Source organism: Brassica napus, chromosome C6 (genome assembly GCF_020379485.1).
Source record: "Brassica napus cultivar Da-Ae chromosome C6, Da-Ae, whole genome shotgun sequence".
Classification (NCBI taxonomy): domain Eukaryota; kingdom Viridiplantae; phylum Streptophyta; class Magnoliopsida; order Brassicales; family Brassicaceae; genus Brassica; species Brassica napus.
Window position 1 is genome coordinate 15,687,397 of NC_063449.1, and position 26,931 is coordinate 15,714,327.

A 26,931-nucleotide genomic window follows, 5' to 3' on the forward strand; every position below is an offset into this window, starting at 1 on the left:
GTTGAGTAAATCTCTTTATGGATTGAAACAATCAGGTCGAATGTGGTACAATAGACTAAGTGAGTACCTAGTGAAAGAGGGATATAGAAATGAAACGATCAGTCCCTGCATTCATAAAGATATTCGACAATAAGGGCTTTGTGATCATAGCAGTGTATGTTGATGATCTGAATATCCTAAGAACCTCTGGAGAGATCTCCCAAACAGTTGAATATCTTAAGAAAGAATTCGAAATGAAAGATCTAGGAAAAACGAAATTATGTTTGGGATTACAACTTGATTATATTAAAGATGGAATCCTTGTGCATCAAATGGCATATACAGAAAAGGTACTCAAGAGATTTAACATGGCCGACTCACACCCTTTATCCAGCCCCATGGTCGTGAGGTCCCTCGGCCTGGACACTGACCCGTTCGGTCCCAAGATGGACGATGAAGATGTCCTTGGTCCCGAAGTGTCATATCTCAGTGCCATAGGAGATTTAATGTTTTTGGCAAGTCACACACGGCCTGATATATGTTTTGCCGTGAATCTATTGTCTAGATTTAGCTCTTGTCCGACCCAAAGGCACTGGAACAGGATTAAACATGTTCTTCGTTACCTGCAAGGAATGAAAGACTTGGGTCTATTTTATACTAACCAAAACAAAGAAGGTTTAGTTGGTTTTCCTGATGCAGGTTATCTATCAGATCCACACAATGCTCGATCACAGACAGGTTATGTCTTTACACATGGAGGTACGGCCATATCATGGCGTTCCATGAAGCAGACGATCGCGGCCACTTCATCAAACCATTCAGAGATCTTGGCCATTCATGAGGCCAGCCGCGAGGTCATATGGTTGAGGTCGATGACCCAGCATATCCAAGCTGATTGTGGGATGACCGAGAGCAAGGACCAACCGACCGTGATATATGAGGACAATGCAGCTTGCATTGCTCAGCTCAAGGATGGCTACATCAAAGGAGACAGGACGAAGCACATCTTGCCTAAGTTCTTCTTCACACACGATCTACAGAAAGCTGGCGAAGTCCAAGTGGTCCAAGTACGTTCCAGCGACAACTTAACCGACCTGTTCACCAAATCACTTCCTACCTGCACATTCAGAAAGCTCACACATCAGATTGGGATGCGTAGACTGAAAGACCTTCAGTGATGTTCAGAACAGAGGGAGTAATACATGTTGTACTCTTTTTCCTTCACTATGGTTTTGTTCCACTGAGTTTTCCTGGTAAGGTTTTAATGAGGCAACATCCAAAGCGTATTACAATCCATGTATGGTTATTGCATCCAAGGGGGAGTGTTATAAATCATTATTGTGGATGTCCATAACCGGTCCGGTCCATAACCGGTCCATACTAGAGAGAGAGAGAGCCGGCGCCCTAGAGAGAGAGAGAGAGCCGGCGGCTGAGGAGAGAGAAAAACCCTAGTTTACTTTTTCTTATGTGTTTATGATTTGTACTATTATGTAATTCCCATATATAAGGGCACCTTATGTTATGACTAATAATATAAGAACTTACGGATTCTAATACTTAAGTTTACAACAGTAATTTATTTTATGAAAAAGTCTGCTGGTCTTCTCCAGCACAAGTTACATGAAACCCAAAAAAAAAGAAACCACCTTTTATTACAAAAGGTTCATTACATGAACCAAAGACAACAACAACACAAAGACAAAAAGAAACAGGCATTGATTGATTCGTATGAGTTTCTCTAGTCCTTCATTGGGATCGTCAAACAGTTGTATGTATATACAATGGAACATCTTTTGCGTTTCGTTTCTTTAGTTTACCAACCCATTTGCTAGTTTTGCCCTCAGGTCTTTCCTCAATATCTTCCCTGACGGAGCTTTAGGAATGGACTCAACGAAGAACACTTTGTTGATTCTCTTGTAAAACACAACCTGTGTTATTCACAGATAAACACAAATATTTTGCATCAACCAAGTGATTGAATATTTTCTCATGCGATTATCAAAATCAAGAATAGAAAATTCATGGAATGATCAAAATCAAAAACCGAAAATTCATTTTACCTGTTTCGCCACGAATTGTTTCACATCATCTTCTGATAACTCTGAATCCTTGGATTTCACAACAAACGCAACGGGAACTTCACCAGCAGCCTCTTCTTTCATGCTGTGCAATTTACACAGAACAAAACAAAAGAAAGCAAGTGTTAGAAGGTGACAAAAAAGGACATTGTTAGTTTACAAAAAAAAAAAAAAAGAGGACATTGTCGTTAACCCTAGGCGCAACAAACCAAAACCATGTTCGTTTCATATAATTGAATGAACGCTTTACTGCCACGTTTTTGACTAAGGACAAAAGCTTCAACGTTTTTAAATCTTGGGGTTAGCGTTTTGTTTTGTAGTTAAAGTGTGTCATCACTTTAACCAACCACTAAGAATCAAAACATGATCAATGCTAAACGTGTCGCTCACGCGACAACTACGAAACCAACAGATCCATATAAGAAGATAGGGTTAAGTTTTTGTTGTACGTACGCGACAACGGCCACGTCGGTGATATCCTGATGACCGATGAGGAGAGCCTCTAGCTCAGCCGGAGCCACTTGAAAACCTTTGTACTTGATAAGTTCTTTCAATCTATCGACAATGAAAAGCTCGTCGTCGTCATCGATCAATCCGATATCTCCCGTGTGAAGCCAGCCGTCTTTGTCTATGGTCTCTGATGTAGCCGCCGGGTTGTTGAGGTAACCTTTCATGATCTGGTGACCACGGATGCAAATCTCTCCAGGTTTGTTTTTGGAAAGTGAGTCTCCGGTGTCTGGATCGATGATTTTCATTTCGGCGTTTCTAACCACCGTACCACAAGCTCCCGACTTCACTGGAAACGGCTCTTTCGCGAACCCTAACGACATTGCTAGCACCGGACCTGCTTCCGTCATTCCGTATCCCTAATCGCATAAACATTTTAAAAAATACATAAATAATCGAGATTATTGATCATTTAATTTTACATCTAGCATCTTTGCAAAACTAATGACCAAAATAAATATAAAATCTGCATTTATGTAGTTTTCAGTTACATCAAGTTTTAATTGTTACAAGTTGTCACTCTTTTCATACATTTTTCTTGATTACGTCAATAGCAAGGATCCTCTAATAAGTAAGCAAATATATTCATACTAAATAACCATGAATTACTAAGCAAATATATATACGTTTTTTTGTTGCTAAAATACTTCATTATTGTTTATTTACTTAAATATAGTAAAAATTAATCATATTTTTAGCTAATTAAACTATATATTATTTCATAATGTTTTTTTTGCTTAATTGATAATGTGATTCCATTCCATATAGTAATTATGATTTTCTAATATCTTACGATTCTGTATTTCCGAATAAAGAAACAAATCGCGACACAAACACAAACACACACCTGACCGAGTTTGGCGTTAGGAAACTTGGCACTGACGGCATCTTCAAGCTCCTTACCAAGCGGAGCAGCACCAGATTTCACAACCCTAATCGAGCTCAAGTCATACTTCTCCGTCTCCGGCGACTTCGCCATCGCCAAAACAATCGGCGGAACCATCGGAGCAACCGTCACTTTACACCTCTGTATCAGCTCCAAGAGCAGATTAATCTCGAACTTTGGCATGATCAAGATCGAGGCACCAACTCTAAGCCCACACAGCATGATCGAGTTCAAAGCGTAGATATGGAACATGGGCAAGACACAGAGTATGACGTCATCGCTGTGGAAGTAAAGATTCGGATTATCGCCGTCGACTTGCTGAGCGACGCTCGTGACTAGTCCCTTGTGAGTCAGCATCACTCCTTTGGGTAGACCCGTCGTGCCGGAGGAGTAAGGAAGCGCCACCACGTCGTCGGAAGAAATCTCCACCGTTTCAATTTCGGTTGACTGAGTCAACTCGGTGAATCGGAGGCAGCCTTCCGGGATCGGAGAAGGTTCCTCGTCGGTGCAGACGATTATAACGCCGTCGTTTTGGAGGTCTTTGATTTTATCGACGTAGCGAGACTCGGTGACGATGAGCTTCGAGTTCGAGGCTTTGGCCTGTTTGGCGATCTCCGCCGGAGTGAAAAACGGGTTAGCGGCGGTGGCCGTTGCGCCGCGGAAGGAGGCGGCGAGGAAAGAGAGGACGAACTCGGGGCAATTCGAGAGGAGGATCATCACGACGTCGTTTTGGTTAACGCCGAGTTTTTGAAAACCGGCGGCGATGCGACGGGAAGCGACATGGACCTCGGAGTAAGTGTACACGTGGCCGGTGGGACCGTTGATCAGGCAAGGCTTGGAGGCGAACTCGGAGATGTTTTGGAAGATGTAGTCGTGGAGAGGGAGGTGGTTCGGGATGTAAATATCCGGAAGCTTTGATCGGAATATGACGTCACTCTTGTTGCTGCTCTGTTTCTGCATGGCGTCTTCTTGTGGAGCCATTCTAAGTTTTTAGACAATTTAACACTTTGGTTTTTCTTTTCAAAGCTTTGGAGAAGTTTTGGTTTTGCGATTGTGTGTTTTAGGCTTTGGCCTGAAGGAGACAGGAGCTGTCTCGGAGGAGCTCATATAGGAACTTCACCGAAGAAGAACTGTGGGGTTGGTGAAAAGGGTAATATTGTAATTTTACGATTTAGGGGTATTATTTTCATTACGTAAAGAGTTCGGGTTCGGTTCTCACTTCTGATTTTTCCGCGTCGCGTTTGGTAAGCTGCATTTTTATTGCTGAAAATCACATGTTTATGAAAAGGTCATTAATATTACTGTGTTTTAACATGGTTTTATTTTATGCGTGTTAAACATATCCATTGAGTAAACCCTTTGGGTAAATTAACGAAGCAGGAAATATAAATCATTATTTTCAAGAAAAGATATTGCAAAACGTTAGTTTTTTGCCACGTTTTGGATATGTGTAATGGATTTATATACTACTTTGATATAAATCTTTGAATGTATTTTGACTTTTTTAATATTCTCTTTAACTGCAGATTTTATCTACTTTGTTCTATAAAAGAAACATACACATTACCAAGAAACATATCTGAACTCTGGACCTTCTTCATATATGAAATCAAAACCATTAATTCGAATCTGGAAGTCAATCAATTCAACTTTAAAAAGGAACTTATGGGTTGGAAACAGGAAGCATACGAAATACAGGTGTGTGACTGGAAATAAAGGAAATGGGTTTGGTGAAAGAAGAGTGGGTTGGTGAAGAAAGCGAAATAGATATTGATTGGGCTTTGGTGGGAGAGTGGGCCCATGTTGTTGACGATAAAACCAAACCTACCGTCAAGTAAAATGAAAAATAAAATATGTCGATAATTTTCACCAACCCCACCTATCTTAATATTTATGTTATATAAATATCTCAAAGATAAGAAAATTATTATGTTATCTCTCAAAATAAATGGACGTTAGTTCTCTTCGCCAAACAGTCAAACACTCAAACACATCCTTTTAGTGATATTTTCTTCAATATCTCCTTTTTTGTATATGAGGTTTTGGGTTAGGAATGGGTTAGTGGATTGGATTTATAGCGTTGATATTCAAATCTATAACATATTAAAAATTCATTAATTTTATTTTATTCAGTCATAACAACTTCAAGAGTCTAATAGGCATATATTATGTTTATAAAGTCAAATGCAAGTTTATATGTTGAATAGATTTATAACATGATTTAACTATTATGTTGACAATTTTGCAAAGTTATGACTTGTACACATGACAAATTTTGTAGGAAATAATAGCATGATACCAATTGAATAGATATAGAGAGAATGTCAATTGACCACACAAATGCGAATTTTCCGTTCCTCTTTGCATTTAATACCAACACTACGAGAAGACCTGCGGTGAATTTATATGAAAATTATTTAAGAAATATCGTATAAATAAAATTTATATTCCTGATCGAATTAATATTTTTGGCCTATCAATAAGTTTTTTAAATTTTTTTTGTTAATTACATAATTTGTTTACTGATGAATTGGTCTCATGTTTAAAAATATTTTAAGTCAAAAAATTACTTATCGCATAAGAACCTAACTTTAGGCTGAAGAATCTCATGCATACTATTTGGTTACAATGAAACAATGTCAGCTCGGTTTTATATCATGATTTAGCAATTTAAAAATTAATTATGGTTATGAGAAGTTTACGTTCACGTGTCAATCCTATGTATCTTTAATATTTTTCTCATTTTTGTGTTGTTTTTTCATTTTGGTTATTACTCGATATAAATATTGATTTTTGAGTTTATTCTCATTTCCTTATTTTGTTTTGGCCTGAGATTTAGAAAATGTTTAAGATTTAAAATTATTAAAGAGATACATACTTAGGTTAAGATCCGCACCTTGTGCAGAATAAATATTTTATATTTATTACTTATTTTATGTTTTTCTACATATTATGAAATAATAAAATAATAATTATATATTAAATAACTAAGAAATCAATTACTATTATGTAATAAATTGGCGTGCACATATAAATCAAACGACCGCTCTTGTTTATTCGCAATCATTTTAGGGTAAATAAATCAAAACAATCAATCTTATCTATCGTACATGATATATAATTAAATTTAAATGATATTAACATAGATATATAGTATACTTTCAATATGAATATTTATTAAATGAGGTTTCTATTCATATGATTTTATTATTATTTGCATATTTGTGTAACAAAATTATACACCAATGGTTTTTTTTAATATGGAATGTTTAGTGGTTTCATTAATTTATAATCATTTAAAAAAACAATGAAGATTTCAAAACTAAAATATTAGCTTTTCAATATATGTTCAACGCAAATATCAAAATATAAGTATGTATTTTCATATGATGTATAGTTTAATTTAAACGATATGAAATATATATATATATATATATATTAACATAAACACATATTAAAATAAAATTATTTATTCATATGATTTTATAATCATTGTATCTTATTATAGAAAAAAATTTAAACCTTGATCACAAAAGTTTATGTGCGACTTTTAAAAGTTTTAGTAATTTATACTCGTTTTGAAAAATTCAAAATACAACATATATAAAAATATCTAAAATTTTATTATATGATTAATGTAATTGTGTAATTTATTTTAATAATAGATAATTAAACAAAAATGATATAAAGTATAAAAATTGTTAGAAAATCTTTATTATTTAAAATAATTAATTGTCATATATATCTTAATCACGTTAGGTAATTCCGTAGGTTTTATTTAAGGAAATAATATATAATAATTTCAATTTGATAAATGAATGATCCATAATAGATATACTATATAATATAACATTCCCTATCAATTTAATTTTGGACTAACGAAAATCTCAATTGATTCTCAAGCCGACACCTAAGCAAAATTAGCATTCGAATTACCTGACAACTCAGCAGGACACTTTTTTAATTAGTACAAATTACAAGTTATAACTTTTTAAACGTTTCTCAATTAATATATAGAAGATTTTTTTTTTGTTTTCGTATATTCATGATATACAAAAAAATTAAACCTTATAAATTTAAACCTTAAACTTTTTGTATATTCAGGGCCACGAAAAACATAATATAGCAGTACAAATTAAATAGTTTACCTAAACACTAAAATACGATTTCCTAAAATGTAGACATGTTGATAGTTTACATATTCTAAAGTTATTACTAATTGATTTAAATTTATTAACCATATTGTTTGGAAAGAAGTCACACTATAGTTCTTTAATACACTAGGGATTAACCCAGGCTACAACCGAGATTTTTATTTTTTTTCTAATTTAAGTTGTTAAATTATTTATATTTAGCTTATGATATATATTTATATAAATGTTACGATGCATGTCATAATTAAAATTTATTTTTAAATTTTAACACGTTAAATTAACATATTTTTTACTATTTAAATATTTTTTGTAATTTTGTTAGCTATCTAGTTATCATATTTAGCAAAACTATCTGTTGAGTGTTGGAATAAATGTTTTAGATATTTAATTAAACTGCAGAGTATTTTCGGATCGACCGCATGCTCAACAATCGATCGATCCGTAAAAAGATGGTTGATCTCCTTGGCCAGGTAAGTACAATTTTAGAAAAAGTATCTTTGATTTTCAAATATTAAGTATATAACTATTCTTTTGAATATTATCTTTTTGAATTGTATTTTTTGACTAAATTATTGTATTATAATGTTTATGTAAATATTTTTTGTGATGTTTGAATTTGTGCTGTTAGTATACTTAACCTAGATGATATTGATGTTTAACAATTTATTTTTTCTGGAAATAGAAAATAATGATATATCAAAACGTATCTAATATTTGTTAAATGATAGTATAATGTAAATTACATCCATTATTTGAAAATAACCATTTGTTGTTTTTATTTTTTTTAAATCAGAAATTATTTTTATTTAAAAAAATTATTCATATATAATATAATAGTTTAAGTTTGGATGATTAATCTATATATATAAATTATGTATATTTTTTAAAAAATAATTTAAGATATTATATATTGAGTAACTATATAAAAGCTGAATTTCTTATCTTGAAAATGAAATATTTATATTTTTGTGTTCATGTTATACTCACCAATCCAACATTGATATTTATAACTCAGTATGTTTTTAAAAAAACTTAGTTTTAAGTAATAAACGAATTTAATAAATTAAATTCATCACCTATAATGTTCTGTAAACTATATTTGAAAACTCTCTAAAATTATATTTTAAGCATAATATTACTATTATTTAATTTAAGTTATTTTAAGCATAATATATGCTAAACCAACTTAAATTATATTTATAATAGGACCATCCTAAACCATTAATAAACCAAAAACAAAATACTAAACCAGCATGAACCAATACCTGATTCGGCGAGGAAAGAAGTGTTTCGGGATAAACGCTTGAATGGTTATTAAATGTAATGGTTTGATCATGAAAGAGTTAGTATGAATATTAACAATAAAATTATGGATTATATTAATTTAAATTTGTAAGAATACCTTTGAGTCTATGAAAAGCAATTCAATTCCCATGAATAAGTTTGGCTTTTGGAAGTTGCGGGTTTCCCAACAATGAATCCACCTAACAAAAAGTTCGTTGTTATAAAAAATCTCCTTCAAGGTCATTAAAGGTTTTTGGGACAGCAAGAGTTGATGGTGGAACCATTTTTTTTGCTCGAGTGCTTTGAAGTTTTCTCTGATAGTGTGAGGTTGATGTTGATGGAATAATGAATTTTAAAGGGACTTTCTTGATGTAAAACTATACATTTTTTTTTGTTTAATGTGGTATTTCCATTTTTATATAATTTACTACCATTTTAAGATAGATGTACATTTTAAGATAGATGTTTAAATCTTAAAGTACTTTTTCCATTTTTTAAAATGTTTATTTCCATTTCTTATATTTTTTATTTACGTAATATCTATATTTTATATTTTAAAATAGATATTTAAATTTTAATGTACTTTTTCCATTTTTTTAAATTGTGTATTTACTTATATTATATATTTTACATTTTAAGATAGATGTTTAATGCTTGATGAACTTTTTCCATTTTTTTAAAAAAATTGTGTATTTACTTATTATTATATATAAATTCATATATTATATATTTACATTATTTACTTATTATTTATTTTCCTGTATATGTATTTCTATTTCTTGTACTTTTTAGGGGTTTTTGCCAAAACTAACCCACAACTTGATTTTAATCCAAAACCTATACCCAAACTTGAATCAAATGCAAAACTAACCTAAAAGCCTAGTGAAATTACAGCTCAACCCCTTGTGACCAAACAAAAAAACAGAAGCCATTTTTACGAATATAGCCCCAGTAAATCGTCTGAGTCGTCTGAGATGTTGGAAGTCGTCTGGACGACTGAAGTGTAAGTCGTCTGGTACCAGTTTATTTTAAAAATAATTTATAAATCTTGTAAAAAAATATTTTGATGCGTGAAAAATAAAAATCAAGTAATTATAAACAGTTTTAAGTGATATAAATTAAGATATGATAAAATTGATTTGTTTTGAATATAGATGAGTGGAAGTAGTGAATCATGAAATACTTTGGTTTAGGAGTTTGGCAAACATATGTTGTAGTATTGTATGTATTGTTAGGGTTAGATTTTGGAAAACTAAAATGTTTTTTTCAAAAATTAGTTTTCACCTATATGTGTTTATTTCTGTGTATAGTAAACACTTTTCAGGTTTGATTTGGTTTTATGAAGTGTTTAATTAGATAATTAAGTTTAGGGGTTATGTTTAGGGTGTGGACGACTTATATTTCAGTCGTCTGTTGAATAATTTACCCGGACGACGTATATTTCAGTCGTCCACATCGTACCGAACCTTTAATTTTACCAATGTACGTTTTAACCTAACCGGATCATTTTACTCGGACGACTTACATTTCAGTCGTCTGGTGAAGAAATTAAAACAGACGACTTACATGTAAGTCGTCCAAATATTCTCGCGTAAATTTTTTTTTTAAATTATTTTTTCGCTTAAATAATTTAAACCAGACGACTTACTTGTAAGTCGTCTGGAAAGTCTTCTATTTTAGTTTCCCGCTAAAAATATTTAATTTCCCACTAAAAATATTAAACTCTTCTGGACGACTTACATGTAAGTCGTCTGTTTTAATTTCTTCAACAGACGACTGAAATGTAAGTCATCTAGGAAGTTGTCTGAGTCAAAAATATTTAACCTAATTGGATTTTTTGTCTCCCTATATAAAGAAAAATTTACATATTATCTCTCCTCCTCTCAAATGGCTGCAACAAAAATGTAATGTTCATCATTCTAAAACTCTCCAACCTCTCTCTAATCTCTTTGACTTGAAAACACCAAACTTTATATGAATTTTTCAGTTTTGTCTCATGTATTTCTTACTAATCTATCTCTTTTGCAGGTTTTTAATCAAATGGTACTCATCTTCCACTAATTTAAAGGTAGATCTATTAATTTTAGATATGTATTTTTGTGTGTTCTATAAATGTAGATTTATCTAATCTTCCACTCATTTTCTCTATTTTTAAGTCATTTGAACGTTTTTGGATATGAAGGTTTTTCAGATCTGGATTTGATATGCAGGTTTTTCAGATCTGGAAGACTTCTGAGACGACTTACTTGTTAGTCGTCTGGAAGTCGTCTGGACTTCTTGGAAGTCTTCTGACAAAGTCGTCTGGACTTCCAGGAAGTCGTCTGGATTTTTCTGAGCGTTTTGGTAAGTTCTTATGTCAGATTTTTCTTCATTTGGTAATTTCTTGTTGTATAAAGTTCTTACTTTTTTCCCAAACTAAAACTCTCCAAACCCACTCTAATCTCTTTGACTTGAAAGCACCAAACTTTATATGAATTTTTCAGTTTTGTCTCATGTCTTTCTTACTAATCTATCTTTTTTGCAGGTTTTTAATTAGATGGTACTCATCTTCCACTAATTTAAAGGTAGATCTATTATTTTTAGATATGTATTTTTGTGTGTTCTGTAAAGGTAGATTTATCTAATCTTCCACTCATTTTTTCTGTTTTTAAGCCATTTGAACGTTTTTGAATATGCAAGTTTTTCAGATCTGGATTTAATATGCAGGTTTTTCAGATCTGGAAGTCTTCTGGGACGACTTACTTGTTAGTCGTCTGGAAGTCGTCTTGAAGTCATCTGAAAGTCGTCTGGACTTCCTGTAAAGTCGTCTGAACTTCCTAAAAGTCTTCTGACAAAGTCGTCTGAACTTCCTGGAAGTCATCTGGACTTCTTAGAAGTCGTTTGGACTTCTTAAAAGTCGTCTGGTCTTGTCTACTCAAGTGGAATCCAAGCTTGTCTTTGTAGAGGAATGATCTATAATAGTTTTGTTTGTGGTCTGTTTTGTGAATTGCATGTCTACTCTTTTAGTTGTGATTTTTTTGTAAAATCAGTAATAATGTTTTCCAAGATGTATTAAATGTGCTAACAATGTGTTTACACATTTACAAATCAATGAAATAATAGACTTCAGTAGCCTTTTTCTTATCTTTGGATCTCTCATATGCAATAATAAACTCCAATGGCCTTTTCTCATCTTAATAAACAAGAATGTTGGTAGCTTCATATTGATACAACATTTTAAGAAGCATTTAACCCTTCTTCCAACTCATAACAATAGTCATCATTATTGTCTATAACAATAATACTTAAGAGATGGAAACAAACAATAGTAACTAGTCAAAGCATATCATATTTTTTATAAGTTTGCGTTGAAAAACTTAGTCAAATTTAGTAAAACTAAGGGAGAGAACATATTTTGTAAATATGAGTTTTACATATCTTGAAGTTACTTATCACTCTTAAAAATACAAGTTATTCAAAAACTAACGTAGAAGACTTAAAAACTAGCGGAGAAGACGCGGACGACTTCAATCTAAGTTGTCCAGACGACTAAACTATACGTCGTCTGGTCAACGCAGAGGTTATTTTTGCAATTGACTTTGAAATCTGTTATTTCGGACGACTGAAAAATAAGTCGTCTACTATTGTTTGACTAAAAAAAAACTCCAAAAAAGCTAGACGACTTACATTTCAGTCGTCATAGGTTAGTTTTGCATTTGACTGGATTATTTCAGAAGTTTAACTTTTCTGGACGACTTACATTTCAGTCGTCTAGTAAAAATTAAAATAATAATATTTTTTTAAAAGTAGACGACTTACAGTTAAGTCGTCATAGGTTAGTTTTGCAATTGAAAAAAAAAACTTCAAGATTTAATTATATACAGACGACTTATAATTTAGTCATCCACGAGATGACTGAAATGTAAGTCGTCCAGGATTTACGAGGTTTAGAAGCCTTTGCAACCAAACCAACCAAACCTTTCCCATGGTAATAAGTTACAACATTATTCAGCAAGTGGTGAATGCAAATTCCATGATGAGATTGAGGGTGCACGTTTGCAATAGCTTTACCAAGTGAGGTATTCCTATCAGAGAAAAAAGCTAAACTCTGCTCATCAGCAATAACCACTTTAAGTTGTCTCATAAACCAGTTCCACGAGAGGTCATTCTCTGAGTCAACAACTCCAAATGCAAGTAGATATAAATTTGATTTTCCATCCAAAGCAGTAGCAACTAGTAAAACACCTTTGAATTTGCTCTTCAAAAACGTCCCATCGAGAACAATAACTTTTCGAATGGCTCTGTAAAAACCTCGGACACACTGCCTAAATGAGATGAAAAGGAATCGGAATCTCCCATCCTTGTCAGTTTCGTAAGATGTATGTGACCCAGGATTAGCTTCCTTCATCATGTACAAGTATTTGGGAATCTTCGCATAACCTGTTTCTGGAATGCCTCTCATTGTGTTGATAGCATACTCACGCGCATCCCACGCTAAAGACTTGGACACCTCGATCCCATGCTCATCACGCATAAGCTCAATGATATCATTACATTTTGGCCCCGCCTTCACACCATCGTACTTATGCATAATCAGATTACCAATTGTTTTTGCTGAAGCTGTCCTTACAGATTTGTTTCTTGCTGATGGAGCACATGAATGTTCAGCAACATATTTTCTGATAATGAAATATGAAGAACCTTTTAACCCTTCTGCACGAACTCGCCAGCTGCAATCTTCATCTGCACACCGAATATACCAAATTTTGGTATCCGATCTGACGACTTTATAGTCAAAATTATGTTTCATTGCACAGATTTCGAATGTCGCCTTTAGTAACATTTTACTGCTAAAATGTTGACCCTTCTTCACAATATCCAACAAAGCAAATCGTACATTATGTCCCTTGCTTCCCTTTATGTCACACATCTTTTCATCATCACTTTCATCCCGCTCAATGTCTTGTTCGTCGAAATTGGTTTCACCAGAATTCACATCTGAATTTTCATTCGTATGTCCCTCCATTATGGCCGCACCAGATGCTTGGTTATTCAAATTTACACGTGCCTCCCTATTGAGATTCTCATCCTTTGACTGAAGACACACACACAAGCGCGTGGAAGGTTTGGTCCTCACATAGGTTAGAAATTTTTTAACTTGCCGGTCGTTGCTGATGATAACCGGAGGAGACTCAAGAGTATTAATCAACTCAGAAGGTAAGTAGCTTAACTCGAGATTGACCAGGGTTAGATCGATTCCAAAGTCATCATAAACCATCAACTTTAGCTTCTCAATGGTTGAACTTCCATCCAAATTCAGTAACCTACCTCCTTTTGCTTTGTCAGCAAGAAAACTCCATCCCTTTCTAACTGATGAGTTCCACAAACCATAAGAGGAATAGATATGCATCTTAGTAAACTAGATTGACAAAACACAAAGGAGAAGAAACATAGAAGAGATCGTTGAGGAAGAAGACTTCCTAAAACGATTTGCAGTCAATATTTGGTAAAAAAAAATTAAAAAAGTAAAGACAATACTTTCAAGATCCTTCAAATATCTACTAACCGTTTTTGGCCTTAATTTTCAGAATTTTGAAACAAATTTGGCAGAAACGAGATTCTACCAGTGGAAAGATATAGAAGACAACGTAGAGCAAACATTCTACCGACAATAGTTAAAAGCAAAATTAGCAGAATGTAGAAACTACATGTAGTAGAAGAAAGACTAAGAAGAAGACCGCCGGATCTGCTATTTTTTAGAAAGTAGTAGGAATAGCAGATTGTTTTTTCTACCATGGTAGATGGATGAAAATTTGGCAAGTTACGTTTTCTAACTCCAGTAGATTGTATTTTTCTTAGCAGATTCTACCATCTATTTCACCGTAGATGGAAGATCAGATCTTCTACCAGTTTTAGGGAGTTATTGAAATTCCTCTATCAAACATAATTTTTTCACCAATATATTTTTCATAAGTACTCATGTATGTTAAGATCATGTTCTGTATTTTTATTTATTTTTTTTTGCTTCTCAGTTAATTTATATGAATTTTTACAAAATGTAAGGGTAGTCATAGTAAAAAACTGCCAAAAGTTGATTTTGTTCTGAGGGGACAACAGCTAAGATAAGTTGTTCCAAATTAGCAAATTTTACTATAAATTATGAGATTGCAGAATACAAATATAGACTTTTGCAAATCTAATAAAGTTTTTTTCTAATTATCCATTTTAGACATAGATAGAAAAGAACTATGGTCTAAAAGATAAAATCTACATTATTTACATATGTGTTTACTTCATACATCAGTGTCATTTGGGCATTTGCTTTAAAATTCTCAATGTAAATTTATAATTCAGATAAGTGCGTGGAATTTAATATATATACAATTTAATATTTAGATTAAAAATTATACACTTATCGGAAAGATTTGATCAAATATCTTACCGATTAATTGATCAACATTTGTGAACGTCATGAAATAACTTATTTTGAAAAATGGTGGATTTTTTTTTTAAAAAAGTTGTCTCGTTGTAATAATATTATAACTACATTTAAAATTTTGTAATTAATTAATTGATAAATCATAATTTAAATTTGTTTAATTGATTGTAAGTTATACTAAAATACAATTCATATTCGTTTAAAAAGGAAAATAATTTCATAGGTATATTATTTATTTTTATAATGTAAAAACTAAAAGTATCGTCGATTACTTTATTTTAGTGAATGATTTCTCCTACAAAAGTAACTATGTATTTATAAAATATCAATAAATTAATTATTTTGACTATGAATAAACTATTGAACAAAAAAATATTATATAATAACTTATAAAACATTTTGTATTTTATTTGTATAAATATCAATTTTATGTAATGTGTGCAACTAACTTTAATAATTTGGTATTATCAGAAACATGCAATTGTAATAACCATATGATTTAGTACTTTGAAAAGGAAATGGTATATGATTCTCAAAATGATTGGAGACAGAAATGCTACAATTTTTATAGAAAGTTGCATGAAACATTAATATAATTATTAAATTTATGATTATATTTCTATAATATATATTCTTTCATGTACACATAGCATATACTATGTACACATAGCATATACTATGTACACATAGCATATACTATATTTATGTAATTATTATGAATACTTCATTAACTGATTATACATGTAAAACAATAAATAGTTATATGTGTATACGTATATGTATATAATCATTTTATGATAGTGTAGCATGTATGATTATTGTATTGCTCGAAACCACATATATCTTTTTCATTGTCATTTCATCGTCATTAATTTTTTTATAAACCCAGTCATTAACTTTTTCAAACATCCAACAAAGTCAACTTGAATTAAACACAAAACAGAAAAATTAGCACACAGTGTTTGTAATTAGTATTTTTTTAGCAGTGATTTATGTCGATTTTTTACCATCGATTGGACTAACTTAATCATTTTAATTGTCAATAATTTATAATCCTCTTGAGACAGGATGAACATTTTTAAATTATTTCCAAGTAGTTTTATACCAAGGATCTGAGTCAGATTTCTAACTCTTTTGAAAGGGGTCATGCAAACAACTAAACTAAGACTTTTTTGATAGTCCTACATTGTTTTAATTTTTTGTTAGGTTAATAAAAATATAAAATTCTTTGATATATTTTCACTATATTGCATTCTTGAAAATAATAAAAAAAATGTCAAATAAGTATAAACCTCTATCAACAAAAAGAAAAATAGAAACCTTCAGAGAAATAACGGTTGGTGCAAATCAAGGAAAATTGCCAAAAATACTACATTGATAGTACCATTTTTCATGTTTACACTAAACATTTTTACCCTAACTTTTAATGAAAGAAAAAAATATTTATAACCATAAAGTTAACTAATATATACTTAGTGTTTAGAGTTGAGGGGTGGGTGGAGTATAGGGTTCTTGAAACGTGAAATTTAGGATTCTAATAAATATATAAATAAATACTTAAAAAATATAAAGAAATTTTAAAAAATAGTTTCAAAAATAATTTGAAAAAAGAAAATTTGAAATAAAAAATTCAAAAAAAAAAATTATAAAAAAGTTCGAATTTGAAAAAGTATAATTCGAAAACATATAAAAAGAATTTTTTTTTTACTTTTAAATTTATTTATTTATTTATATAATTTTTTATAATATATATAGAAAATAATGGTATAAAAGTTTTTTACCACTTAATGAAGACTATATTTTTGAAAATGTTTCTTTAGTGTTGATAAACATGAATAATGATATCAGGAAAGATCTAGTGGGGAACCCATACATATATGAAATATTGGTTCAAATATGAACAAAATATTTGTCAAAAAAATATGAACAAAAATAACTATATTATATATAACATTTTATAGATCTGAGAATGAAACGACCATAAAACCACTGTCTCTATGTAAAATCATGTTTTGAAGATAAAGGATACAACTATACAAGCAAATGGCAAGAATTTTTTGTCAAAAAAAAAAATGGCAAGAATCAAGACGCATGTTTAGTTGGATACGGCAAAAATACTACGATTCTTACAGTGTGTCATGTCTTTTTCCAAATGTTAAGGTTAGGCAAAAAGTATAAAATATTTTAATCAAAATTTTAACAAATATGAATATTGTGCTGGATGATTTACCTTTCAAATAGTTTCTTACAAAACATGCAAAAGAAATGATTGGAGAATATTTCTCTATTTGTGTCTCTATTTGGGTCTCTTATAAGTTATAAGCCTAACTTATTAACTAGAAGTTTCGAAACAAATCAGATATTGTTGGTAAAAGACATGACCGTCAATTCGATAGTCCACACCAAACAAATTCTGGAGGAACCATGCATGTGGGTTTGACCAAGTCATGATTTTTTTTTTTTTTTTTGACATAACCAAGTCATGATTTTAAAGGCAAAATTTTAATTTTCATCACATTTAACATATGAAGTCCTTTCACAATCAAATCTGATGTGTTAGTATTGCTTAGTGCCACGACTTGTACAAAATGAATTATAACTCTTCATCAGATTTGATTGTTCGGGCAGCCGGATGAATCAGTTTCTTGTTAGCGTTGTGTGCCTCTTTTCGCTTGTCTTCGGCTTCTCTTTTTTTTTGCTTGGCTCGGTCAGTCCTTTCGCTTGGATTTTCAAGATTTGTATCGCTATTTTGAATAGAATGACTAAAATATCGATTGCTTGTGATTTCATGTTTTTATCTTTTTGTCGTAGACCAAGTTTGAAAATTTTATTATCGTTAATCACAACTTGTAAAACTTAGACGGTTCATTTCTGAAATGATATCTATTTTTACCAAAAAAAAAGAAATCAAGACAGTAAAACATGTGAAACATATAGTACATGTCCCTATAAAAAGATTTTGCTATCTTAGCTAATAAATCAGACGATACATTTTCAGAACGAGGAATAAAGAAAATCGAGAAATCAGTGAATCTACTCTTCAGTTTCATCAGCTCCTTTAACTCAGTGGAAAAATTAGGCCAAGCTCCAGGGTCTTGAATCATGGAAACTAGATCCTTATAATCGGTGCCAAAAGCATGACATGTCGATAGCTGGAGCATGCACTCCATCGCCCATGAGAGGGCGTCGAGCTCCGAGTGAAGGGGTGAGATTCTTCGCCGTTGGTTTCGTGCTCCCAAAAGCTGAGTTATTCCCCTAGAAGTTATCCATGTCCATCCATAACCACTGAAGAGTTCATCATGTGTCCATGATCCATCTATCATGCATCGTTCAGAATTTGCGACATGTTCAGAATTTGCTTCATGTTTGCGATTTGCTTCAAACCAAGCATGACATTCTGCCTCAAGGGTCCCTGTCTATTCCTATGAATAATTTTTCATTTCTCTCTTTCCAAGTGTACCACATAATCCAAGGGTACGGGTCTTTGTCCATCTCAGGGTCTTCTATATCGTTCTTCCGCTAAAAAAAAGATAATCTATGTTTGTATAGTGGCTTGCACTGGAGAACCTCTCTCGTGGAGTTGGATTTTCTGCATGTGCCCATGTATTTAGAGCTGGGGGACATTCAAATAAGGCATGGTTTATAGGTTCATCCTCTGCTCCACATCTGGGGCAGTGGTTGTCGCATCACATATGATGATGTGTTAGGTTGATTGTCACTGCTAATTGTCCAGATATTGTTTGCCAAACAAAGTATTTTAGCTTTGGTGGAGCTTGTACCCTTCAAGCAAAAGCTTGGAGTTTAGTAATACTCGGCTCTACCTAGGATTCAACTGTGTCCCTGTTGAGAACGTTTCTGGCCACCCAGTATTCTGATTTAACAGTGTACATCTCATTCTTAGTATAGCTTCTAAAATGCTCCTTCTAATGATATCTTTGGATTATGGCCAAAGATTGAATCAATGGGATATCCTACGGATTGACATAGTTCTCAAGCATCTCTGAATCTCATCTTTTGGGGTTTATTCCATACTGACATCATTGGGTGGACCACAAGTGCTATTGGTCTAGCTGGTCTTGCTGGTATCGCTGGTAAGCTAAGCTCTTCCCAAACTCTAATCTCATTCCCGGAGTGTACCTTTTTCTGATTCCCAACAAAACTAATGGTTTTGCTGCCATAATACTCGTCCACCCATATGAAGGCCCATCAGCTGTGTTTAGCCGCAAAGGCGTGTTATATCTGAAGTATCTATACTATTAAAAGGAAAGAATTCTTAAAAAATCTACATATGAAAGGTTGTTGCACCTATTCATTAACTATTCATTATATTTTGGTCTTACTTTTATTTTCTCTAACAGTCAAAACAATAAATACATAATATAGATTTTGGGAATATCGTTGGTTTGTTTTCAATATTATATTTTTTGCCATTGTCATTTATTTATTCATCTAAAAATTATTAAATGTATTTTTGGTATAGTACTATCAGTGAAATATATGTATCTCCATAATAATACGTAAATGTGTAATATTCAAAGCATATTATTCAATTTATGTTCCTTATATATGTAACATAATTTATTGACCGATTGAGCATATATTCATATTTTAATTTTAATCACTTTTCGATCATGTTATTAAACTGTAAAATATTAGAATTTACATTTTATACAATTACAAAATTATTGGCCTTCTTATGTGTATTTATACTAAATTTTATGCAATTATAAGTTTTAAGGTTTTATCAGATTTTTAATAATTCAATTTTATTAAATCTAAATTTTGTAAAAAAAATACCAGTTGGTAGAACCTCTGATAGAATGCTACATGAAGAACATATGTCAATCCAGATTATATATGTCTATCGGGTTTATCAGTTCGACCACGGGTCAGGATCGGATAAAAATACTGCTTATATCTTAATGCGTCTATAAACAACATATGTACCCCCACTAAAAGGAGTTAAACAATTTGTAAAAATAGAATACTTTTTCGCACTAGTCTTTAGCATTCGGTTTTGGTTTGAGTATTTTGAGTTTTGCTTCTCGGAATTTAGGACAGTTATTTACAAAGTTTGGTTTGGTTTTAGTTGGGTTGTTTTGTTTTTTTTATTTGGTTCATTAGCAAAGTTGAATATCGCATAATATGCAAAAAATAAATTGGGTCCAATTAATTTATGGTTCGATACTGGTTTTCCAGATAATTACGAATTTATAGATAATTTTGGATTATCAGTTTAAATATCATGTAATTTCGGTTGTTAGGATAAAAATATCAGATAATTCAAATAATTTTAATAATTTAAAGAATTTTTTTTTGGTAATTTATTTTTTATATATATTATTTTTAAAATGTTTAGTTATTTAGAAATTAAATGTAATTAATATTAGTAAGTATAGAATTTGTATTTTAAAAATTCACTTACCCTTTTGGTTCTCTGTTACTTATGAAATTCAGTTTATTTTTAATTTCAGGATTTTCAGTTTGGTACAATTTAGTTCGTGGTTCCGAATAAATGTGATCAAATCTATACAATAAATCATATAAAAATATTTTTTAAATATTTTTTTTGTAATTTCAAAAAAAAATCCGTGTTTTCCAAACGTGGGTCAAAATCTAGTTTTCTCCTTAAGACTCTAACCACTAAGGAATATGGGACTTGTACTAGTCTCCATAATTGTTTGCCTAGTAAGGCAAGATTGAATTCATGGATCATCCTGAATCCTATCCCTTCCTCTTCTCTTGATTTGCACAGTTTTTCTTTTTCCCATTTTACCCAATGTATTCCTCTTTTAGACAGATTTGAACTCCACCAAAACTGTGCAATAACACTACCTAGATTTTCACATGTCTCTATGGGTAGTAGCATAGTCGACATTACGTAAATAGGTAGGGCCAAATGATAGACTTTATCAGCACTTCGTTTCCTCCATTTATTAGCCATCGACTTGTCCATCCATTTACCCGACTTTGCAACCTCTCCTTCAGGAAATCAAACAGCTTCCTTTTTGATCCATTATTTTTTTCAGAAATACCAAGATCCCCATTCCCCCTCATTTGTAATTCCTGTTGATGTTTTGACAGCTTCCTTCACATTTCCAGGTATTTTCTTACCAAAAAGTAAGGATGATTTCTCATAGTTAATGCATTGTCCAGAAGCTTTCCCATAAGTCTTAAGAATTTTCATGATTTCATCACATTTACGAGGCTCCACCTTACGTAAGAACATGCTATCATCAGCGAAGAGAAGGTGTGATACCGGAGGGCTAATGCATGAGTTCCCGTTATCTTACCATGATTCTCTGCGTGATTGAGAAGGCTAACGAACTCTTCCGTGCATAAGATAGATATGAAAGGAGACAAAAGATCTCCTTGACGCAATCCGCTTTGTGGGGTAATGTTTCCTCTAGGTTAACCGCTGAACATGACATGATAATTCACCGACGTGAGGCATCACATTATCCATTCAATCCATAAGGTTGAGAATCCCATTTTAGTCATTACCGCACTGATAAAATCCCATTCTAGCCGATCATAGGCTTTACTCATGTTTGTCTTTATAGTCATCCTCATATTTCTTCCGCCGGGATCTGTCCGAAGAGCATGGAATATCTCATGTGCTATCAGTACATTATCGGATATCCGTCTTCTAGCAACAAAAGCTGACGGTGTCCCAGATATCTGGTATGGTAGGATTTTCTTTAATCTCTGGTATAATACCTTCGATATTATCTTGTAATAGACATTGCAAAGACTGATGGGTTGAAATTGTGACATTTCATTAAACTTGTCTTTCTTAGGGATCAGACAAATATTGGCATCATTGAGACCATCCGCCATAATTCCATCGAATAGAAATTAAATAACCATACGGGTTAAGTCATCTTTCACAATGTCCCATAATTTTTTATAGAATACGATTGTGAAGCCATAAGGTCCAGGTGCCTTCTCTGGGTGCATTGCAAATAGGACCAGCTTTACCTCCCATTATGTTACAGAAGACGTAAGATCCGCATTGACTTGGTCAGAAATTGTTGTCGTGACATTTGCCAGGGCCTCCTCAATGAGCTCTAGATTGGAAGTTGTAAATAGATCTCTAAAATACTTAGTAGCAATGGCTACCATTTTTTATTCATCCTCCACTAGATTCCCATTAAAATCCAAAAGACTCATGATCTTATTCCTGGCTATTCTCTGTTTTGTAATGGCGTGAAAGAACATTGTGTTCAAATCCCCTTCTCTGAGCCAGAAAACTCTACTCTTTCGCTTCCAAAACTGTTTTTCTTCCTTAAGGGCCGCTGTGAGTTCTTTAAGTGTTGCTCCTATTTCTTCTGTTGTGGCATCATCGTCAGAGTAGAGGTTGTCCACCTTAGATTTGAGGTCTTCTATTAGTTTTTCAGCATTTAAGTCCTTTTCTCTTTTCCAATGTCCTAGAGCTCTCCTAGAACTGGATATATGATCCATGATACTTGCATTAGGAGAGAGCTCACGAGAATTCCAGCCATCTATAATCACCTGTCTTATCTCTTCACTATTCAGACATCGCTCATCAAATTTGAATGTTTTCCTTTTCCTTGTTGGTTTGGATAAGATATCTGCTAGTATCGAACGTTGGTCTGATTCCCACATACATAAGTATTGTACTTTTGAATGTGAGAATTTTTAATGCCAATCTTCGTTTCCAAGAGCACGACCTAAACGACATTGTACATATCCATTGGGGCGTTTTCCGGCCCATGAAAATTGGTTCCCAGTGCATGAAAACTCAAGCCTACCACAATCTGAAATCATCTGATTGAACGAAAGAAATGATGTGTCAGATCTTCGTTTTCCTCTTTCTTTGGTATCCTGTTATTTCATTAAAATCACCTATCATAAACCAAAGACCATCTCTAGTGCAAAACACCTAAGACGTTCCCAAACTTGATCTCTTCTTTCTAAAACAGGGTCCCCATAAATGAATATCTTATAGACATTTATTCCATTAATGACTGCTTTTACATTATTCGAAAATAAAACAACAACTTGAAAATCATCCATAAAAAATAAACTTAAACCAGGCCAAGTGGCTCAACGGTAAACAATTTATTAAAACCTAAGCCAGCCTAAATGTTTTACAACATCAGCGTCTCAGAAAAGAAGAAGAGTCTGATGCTTCTGACACATCTCCATGAGGCGTCGAACTGTGACGTCGTTTCTTATCCCTCGACAGTTCCAACTGAGTGTCTTCATTGATGAAAGGGGGGCAGATATTTGACATCCACCATAACTTTATGTTGATTACCAACACTTGTTGTAGCTTTCCTCGAACCTGATGACTGTAAGCCCCTTCTACCACGAGAAACATTCCCCACTTGTGTTGTTTTAGCATTGATTTGCGGCGAAGCTCGACGCTGGTTTCCCAATTGTGATGTTGGGAACAGAGAGCGTGTGATACTTCTTGTTACTGTTTTCTCAGCCGCATCCTCATCAGCCTCATCCTTGTCTGCGTTTTGGTTTGCTTCAATCATAAGGATTGAGCTCTCTAGTATATTTTGAATGTTAGCTTCCATGTCTGGGGATTTAAAAGTTACAAGATCTTCTCCCAACAAGTCATCTTCCTCCATTATCATTAGCTCATTGCCAATAGGCTCTTCCATGTCAGCATCAGCTGCATCTCCTTCTTCATTATCGTTATCATACTCATTCATGGCAGCAATTTTTAGAGCATTGTACGGAGGGATTAGGTCCTCTGCTCTGGCTTCCACATCTGAGACAAGAGTTCGTGTGGATGAGTTTGACCTGAAGGTTACATTGCTATCAATAAGAGGCTGCTCAGTAGCTGTTCTTGATTTTGGTTCAATGGAACCAGTTATCGCTGACCGAGGCTTAAGGGCCTCACCAGCTGAACTTGATGATGTATCCCTAGTTTGATGATCATTTATCTTCAAGGGCCTGAGCTGTTTCTTCTTCCATACTCGCTCTTTACTAGCGTCTTGATGTCTTCCTGCAATATCCTGCTTGCGAACATAGGAGTACGGATTGTATCGAGAGTCTCTAGGATTGGTAGCTCGATTAACACGGATTGAATGAGAAGACTGTTGCACACGAGAATAAGAGCTTGTTCCTTCTTTGTAAGGCCTATAACTGGTCTCATCTATCACTCATGCGTTTCCAGTGGTTACTCTTTAGCCAGCATCTCTCTGTTCGCCTCTACTAGCATTTGAACGAACTCGATGAAACACTGTTTCTCAAGTTGTCATTTGGCTTATCACATTACTCTACTTCGTCAAGCAATCTTGAGCCTCATGTGACATAAGACCACATGTGGTACAATGCTTAAAAACCTTTTCATAGTGGAGCTTAATGGTAATATCCTCCTTATTTATTGTTTGAAGTTTCCTTGAGAACTTCAAGGGCTTAGAAGATTCCATCTCAACATTGATCTTTCCCTTTGCAGCATCAATCGTGTCCACTTTCCCAAGTCGATTACCAATAGATTCTAGATTTTGATGAGTGCAGAGATGAAGTGGGATCCCTTGGAGGTGAATCAAAAACAGCACCATCGACGGATAGTGTTCGTCTATCACCGGCTCCCAGCGTACCAACACGAACATAGAGAAGTTGTGATGGAAAGGGCCTTGGTTGAGAACACAATTAAGATCTTCCTCATTATCAAAATTGAATAGAAAATGTCCATTACCCAAATCGCAAGCGGTAATCTTTTCTGACATACCCCATTGTTCCGGCATAGCTACAAAGAGTCTTTCCACATTTTTTTTAAATTTAAGAACTTTCCAATACGATACAAGCTTTATTCTCTTATGAGATGTTCATCGGCTTGATCCAGCAATTGTATCGGCTCATCATCATCTTCCTCAAGAATGATGCCATTGATTTGATTTCTACCGTACAAAGATACACTAGTTGATTTCCTTTAGATCGAGAACAGAGGGCGTCGAGGAAGCGTGAAGGTGAAGGAATCAGGATATAGAGAATGATGTATAAGAATTCGAGCACAAACATACGACAAAGATCAATCTGTTGTGAGTGGTTGTTTGATCACCAAGGATTAATCAAACAGAAGTAGGAGATTGCACTAACTTCTATCTTCATATCGCTTTCGCCATTAGAGAGCTAGGGCTTTCTCTCTCCATGAGTTGACATTAGAAAAACAACCTTAAGCTTGATGTTAAAAAAAAACAGTGAAACCTTATGGCTTTTCAGCTATAACACTTATTAAGAGCCTGCAAAAAGAATAGTTCATGAAACATTGATTTTCAAATCTCATTTTCTTTTCAAATAATTGAAACTCATTGAGAAAACATTGTTTTACATTTTATTTCACTTCATTAAGGAATGATCGAGAAATCTCATCTTCATGTCCAGTTTAAGAAGAATACCTTTTTTCTCATTAATCAACAAATGTTAGTACATGTGGGAACCGAAATTCACACCGTCGATTTCTGTAATCGCAGGAAAGTCAGGAAACCCTAAATTTCCCTGAGGTCCCGAATTCTCTGCGAGAGCCAATGAAAAGTGACCAAATAAATGCGGAAAATATGAAAAGATAACAAAACGAATTTATAGAAAAGGTAGATCTTATTTCGAATCCGCGTAAGAGCGTTGTGATCTTTACAAGAGATTATAAAGGCTTCGGCCGCAAGAGCTGTCAGCAAATTACCTAGTTCTAGCAACATAAAACCTTAAACCTAGTTGAGTCGCAGCTCGATAACAGAAGACGGAAAAGATATGAAAATGGTTTTGATTGATTTCGAACTGAACCTTATGAAAGGCTGCCTACGTAACCCTTTCGAGGATCAAGCCGAACGTAGTTCAAGAGTGAACCAAGAGATCGAACTGCTTGTGCGCGTTCGTCTGGTAATCGGGTGCCAGTCATAGAAACAAAGCATGTCAAGAATAATTCCTCAAAGTTTCTGTGTGCCGAGAGTTCTTTTGTGCCTCTCGCCTAGGACTCCTTATATACTCCCTCCAAGGTCGGTTTGAGCTTTTCCCTTCCTGCCCTTAAGCCGTCATAACTCGAAAATGGAGATATTCTATTTTTCTCGATCTTCATGATTATCCGCGGAAACTTAACATTTATCTGCGGAAATTTGACATTTATCCTTTCATGCGGCCAAAGTATAAACCACCATAGTATCTATGGGCTTTTCCTTGAAAAATTGTAAGTGGGTTTCTAATCGTGTTTTAGACCTGTTTGGGCCGTCTTTCAACTCGAAAAGTTTATTACGATTTTTATCGATAAAAATAAACTTTCCACGATTTTTATCGTAGAGTTTAAGTTATAACTCCAATCGATGGGAGTGAGAAATGATATGGCTGCGGTACTCGGGAACTAGCATTGAGGAACTGACGAGAATGCAAGGTTTTGGGTTGTACCCGTTGATCGATGTCCGAAACAGTTCGGTCACTACGTAGCGACCGGGTTCGCGATGGATCGGTCGCTACGTAGCGACCAAATGAATGGCTTGGTCGGTCGCTACGTAGCGACCGACTCGATTGCGGATCGGTCGCTACATAGCGACCGACTCGTTGCGGATCGGTCGCTACATAGCGACCGACCGAGAGGCTTGGTCGGTCGCTACGTAGCGACCTACTTGTTACGGATTGGTCTCTACGTAGAGA

The 26,931-nt window shown here is 33.6% G+C and overlaps 2 protein-coding genes across 2 annotated transcripts; both read right to left on the reverse strand.

The window, feature by feature from the left end:
- Positions 1 to 1,536: 1,536 nt before the first annotated feature.
- On the reverse strand, positions 1,537 to 4,666 carry LOC106430601 (4-coumarate--CoA ligase 1-like). Its single transcript, XM_048759994.1, has 4 exons — positions 3,412 to 4,666; positions 2,511 to 2,923; positions 2,040 to 2,142; positions 1,537 to 1,907 (listed from the first exon to the last, which is right to left on the reverse strand). The coding sequence occupies exons 1-4, from the start codon at positions 4,429 to 4,431 to the stop codon at positions 1,788 to 1,790; spliced, it is 1,656 nt and encodes a 551-aa protein (XP_048615951.1). The 5' UTR covers positions 4,432 to 4,666; the 3' UTR covers positions 1,537 to 1,787.
- Positions 4,640 to 14,277, reverse strand: LOC125588358. The gene is made up of 2 exons (XM_048759669.1): positions 12,810 to 14,277; positions 4,640 to 4,713 (listed from the first exon to the last, which is right to left on the reverse strand). Exons 1-2 carry the CDS (start codon positions 14,275 to 14,277, stop codon positions 4,640 to 4,642), a joined length of 1,542 nt encoding a protein of 513 aa, XP_048615626.1.
- Positions 14,278 to 26,931: the final 12,654 nt, after the last annotated feature.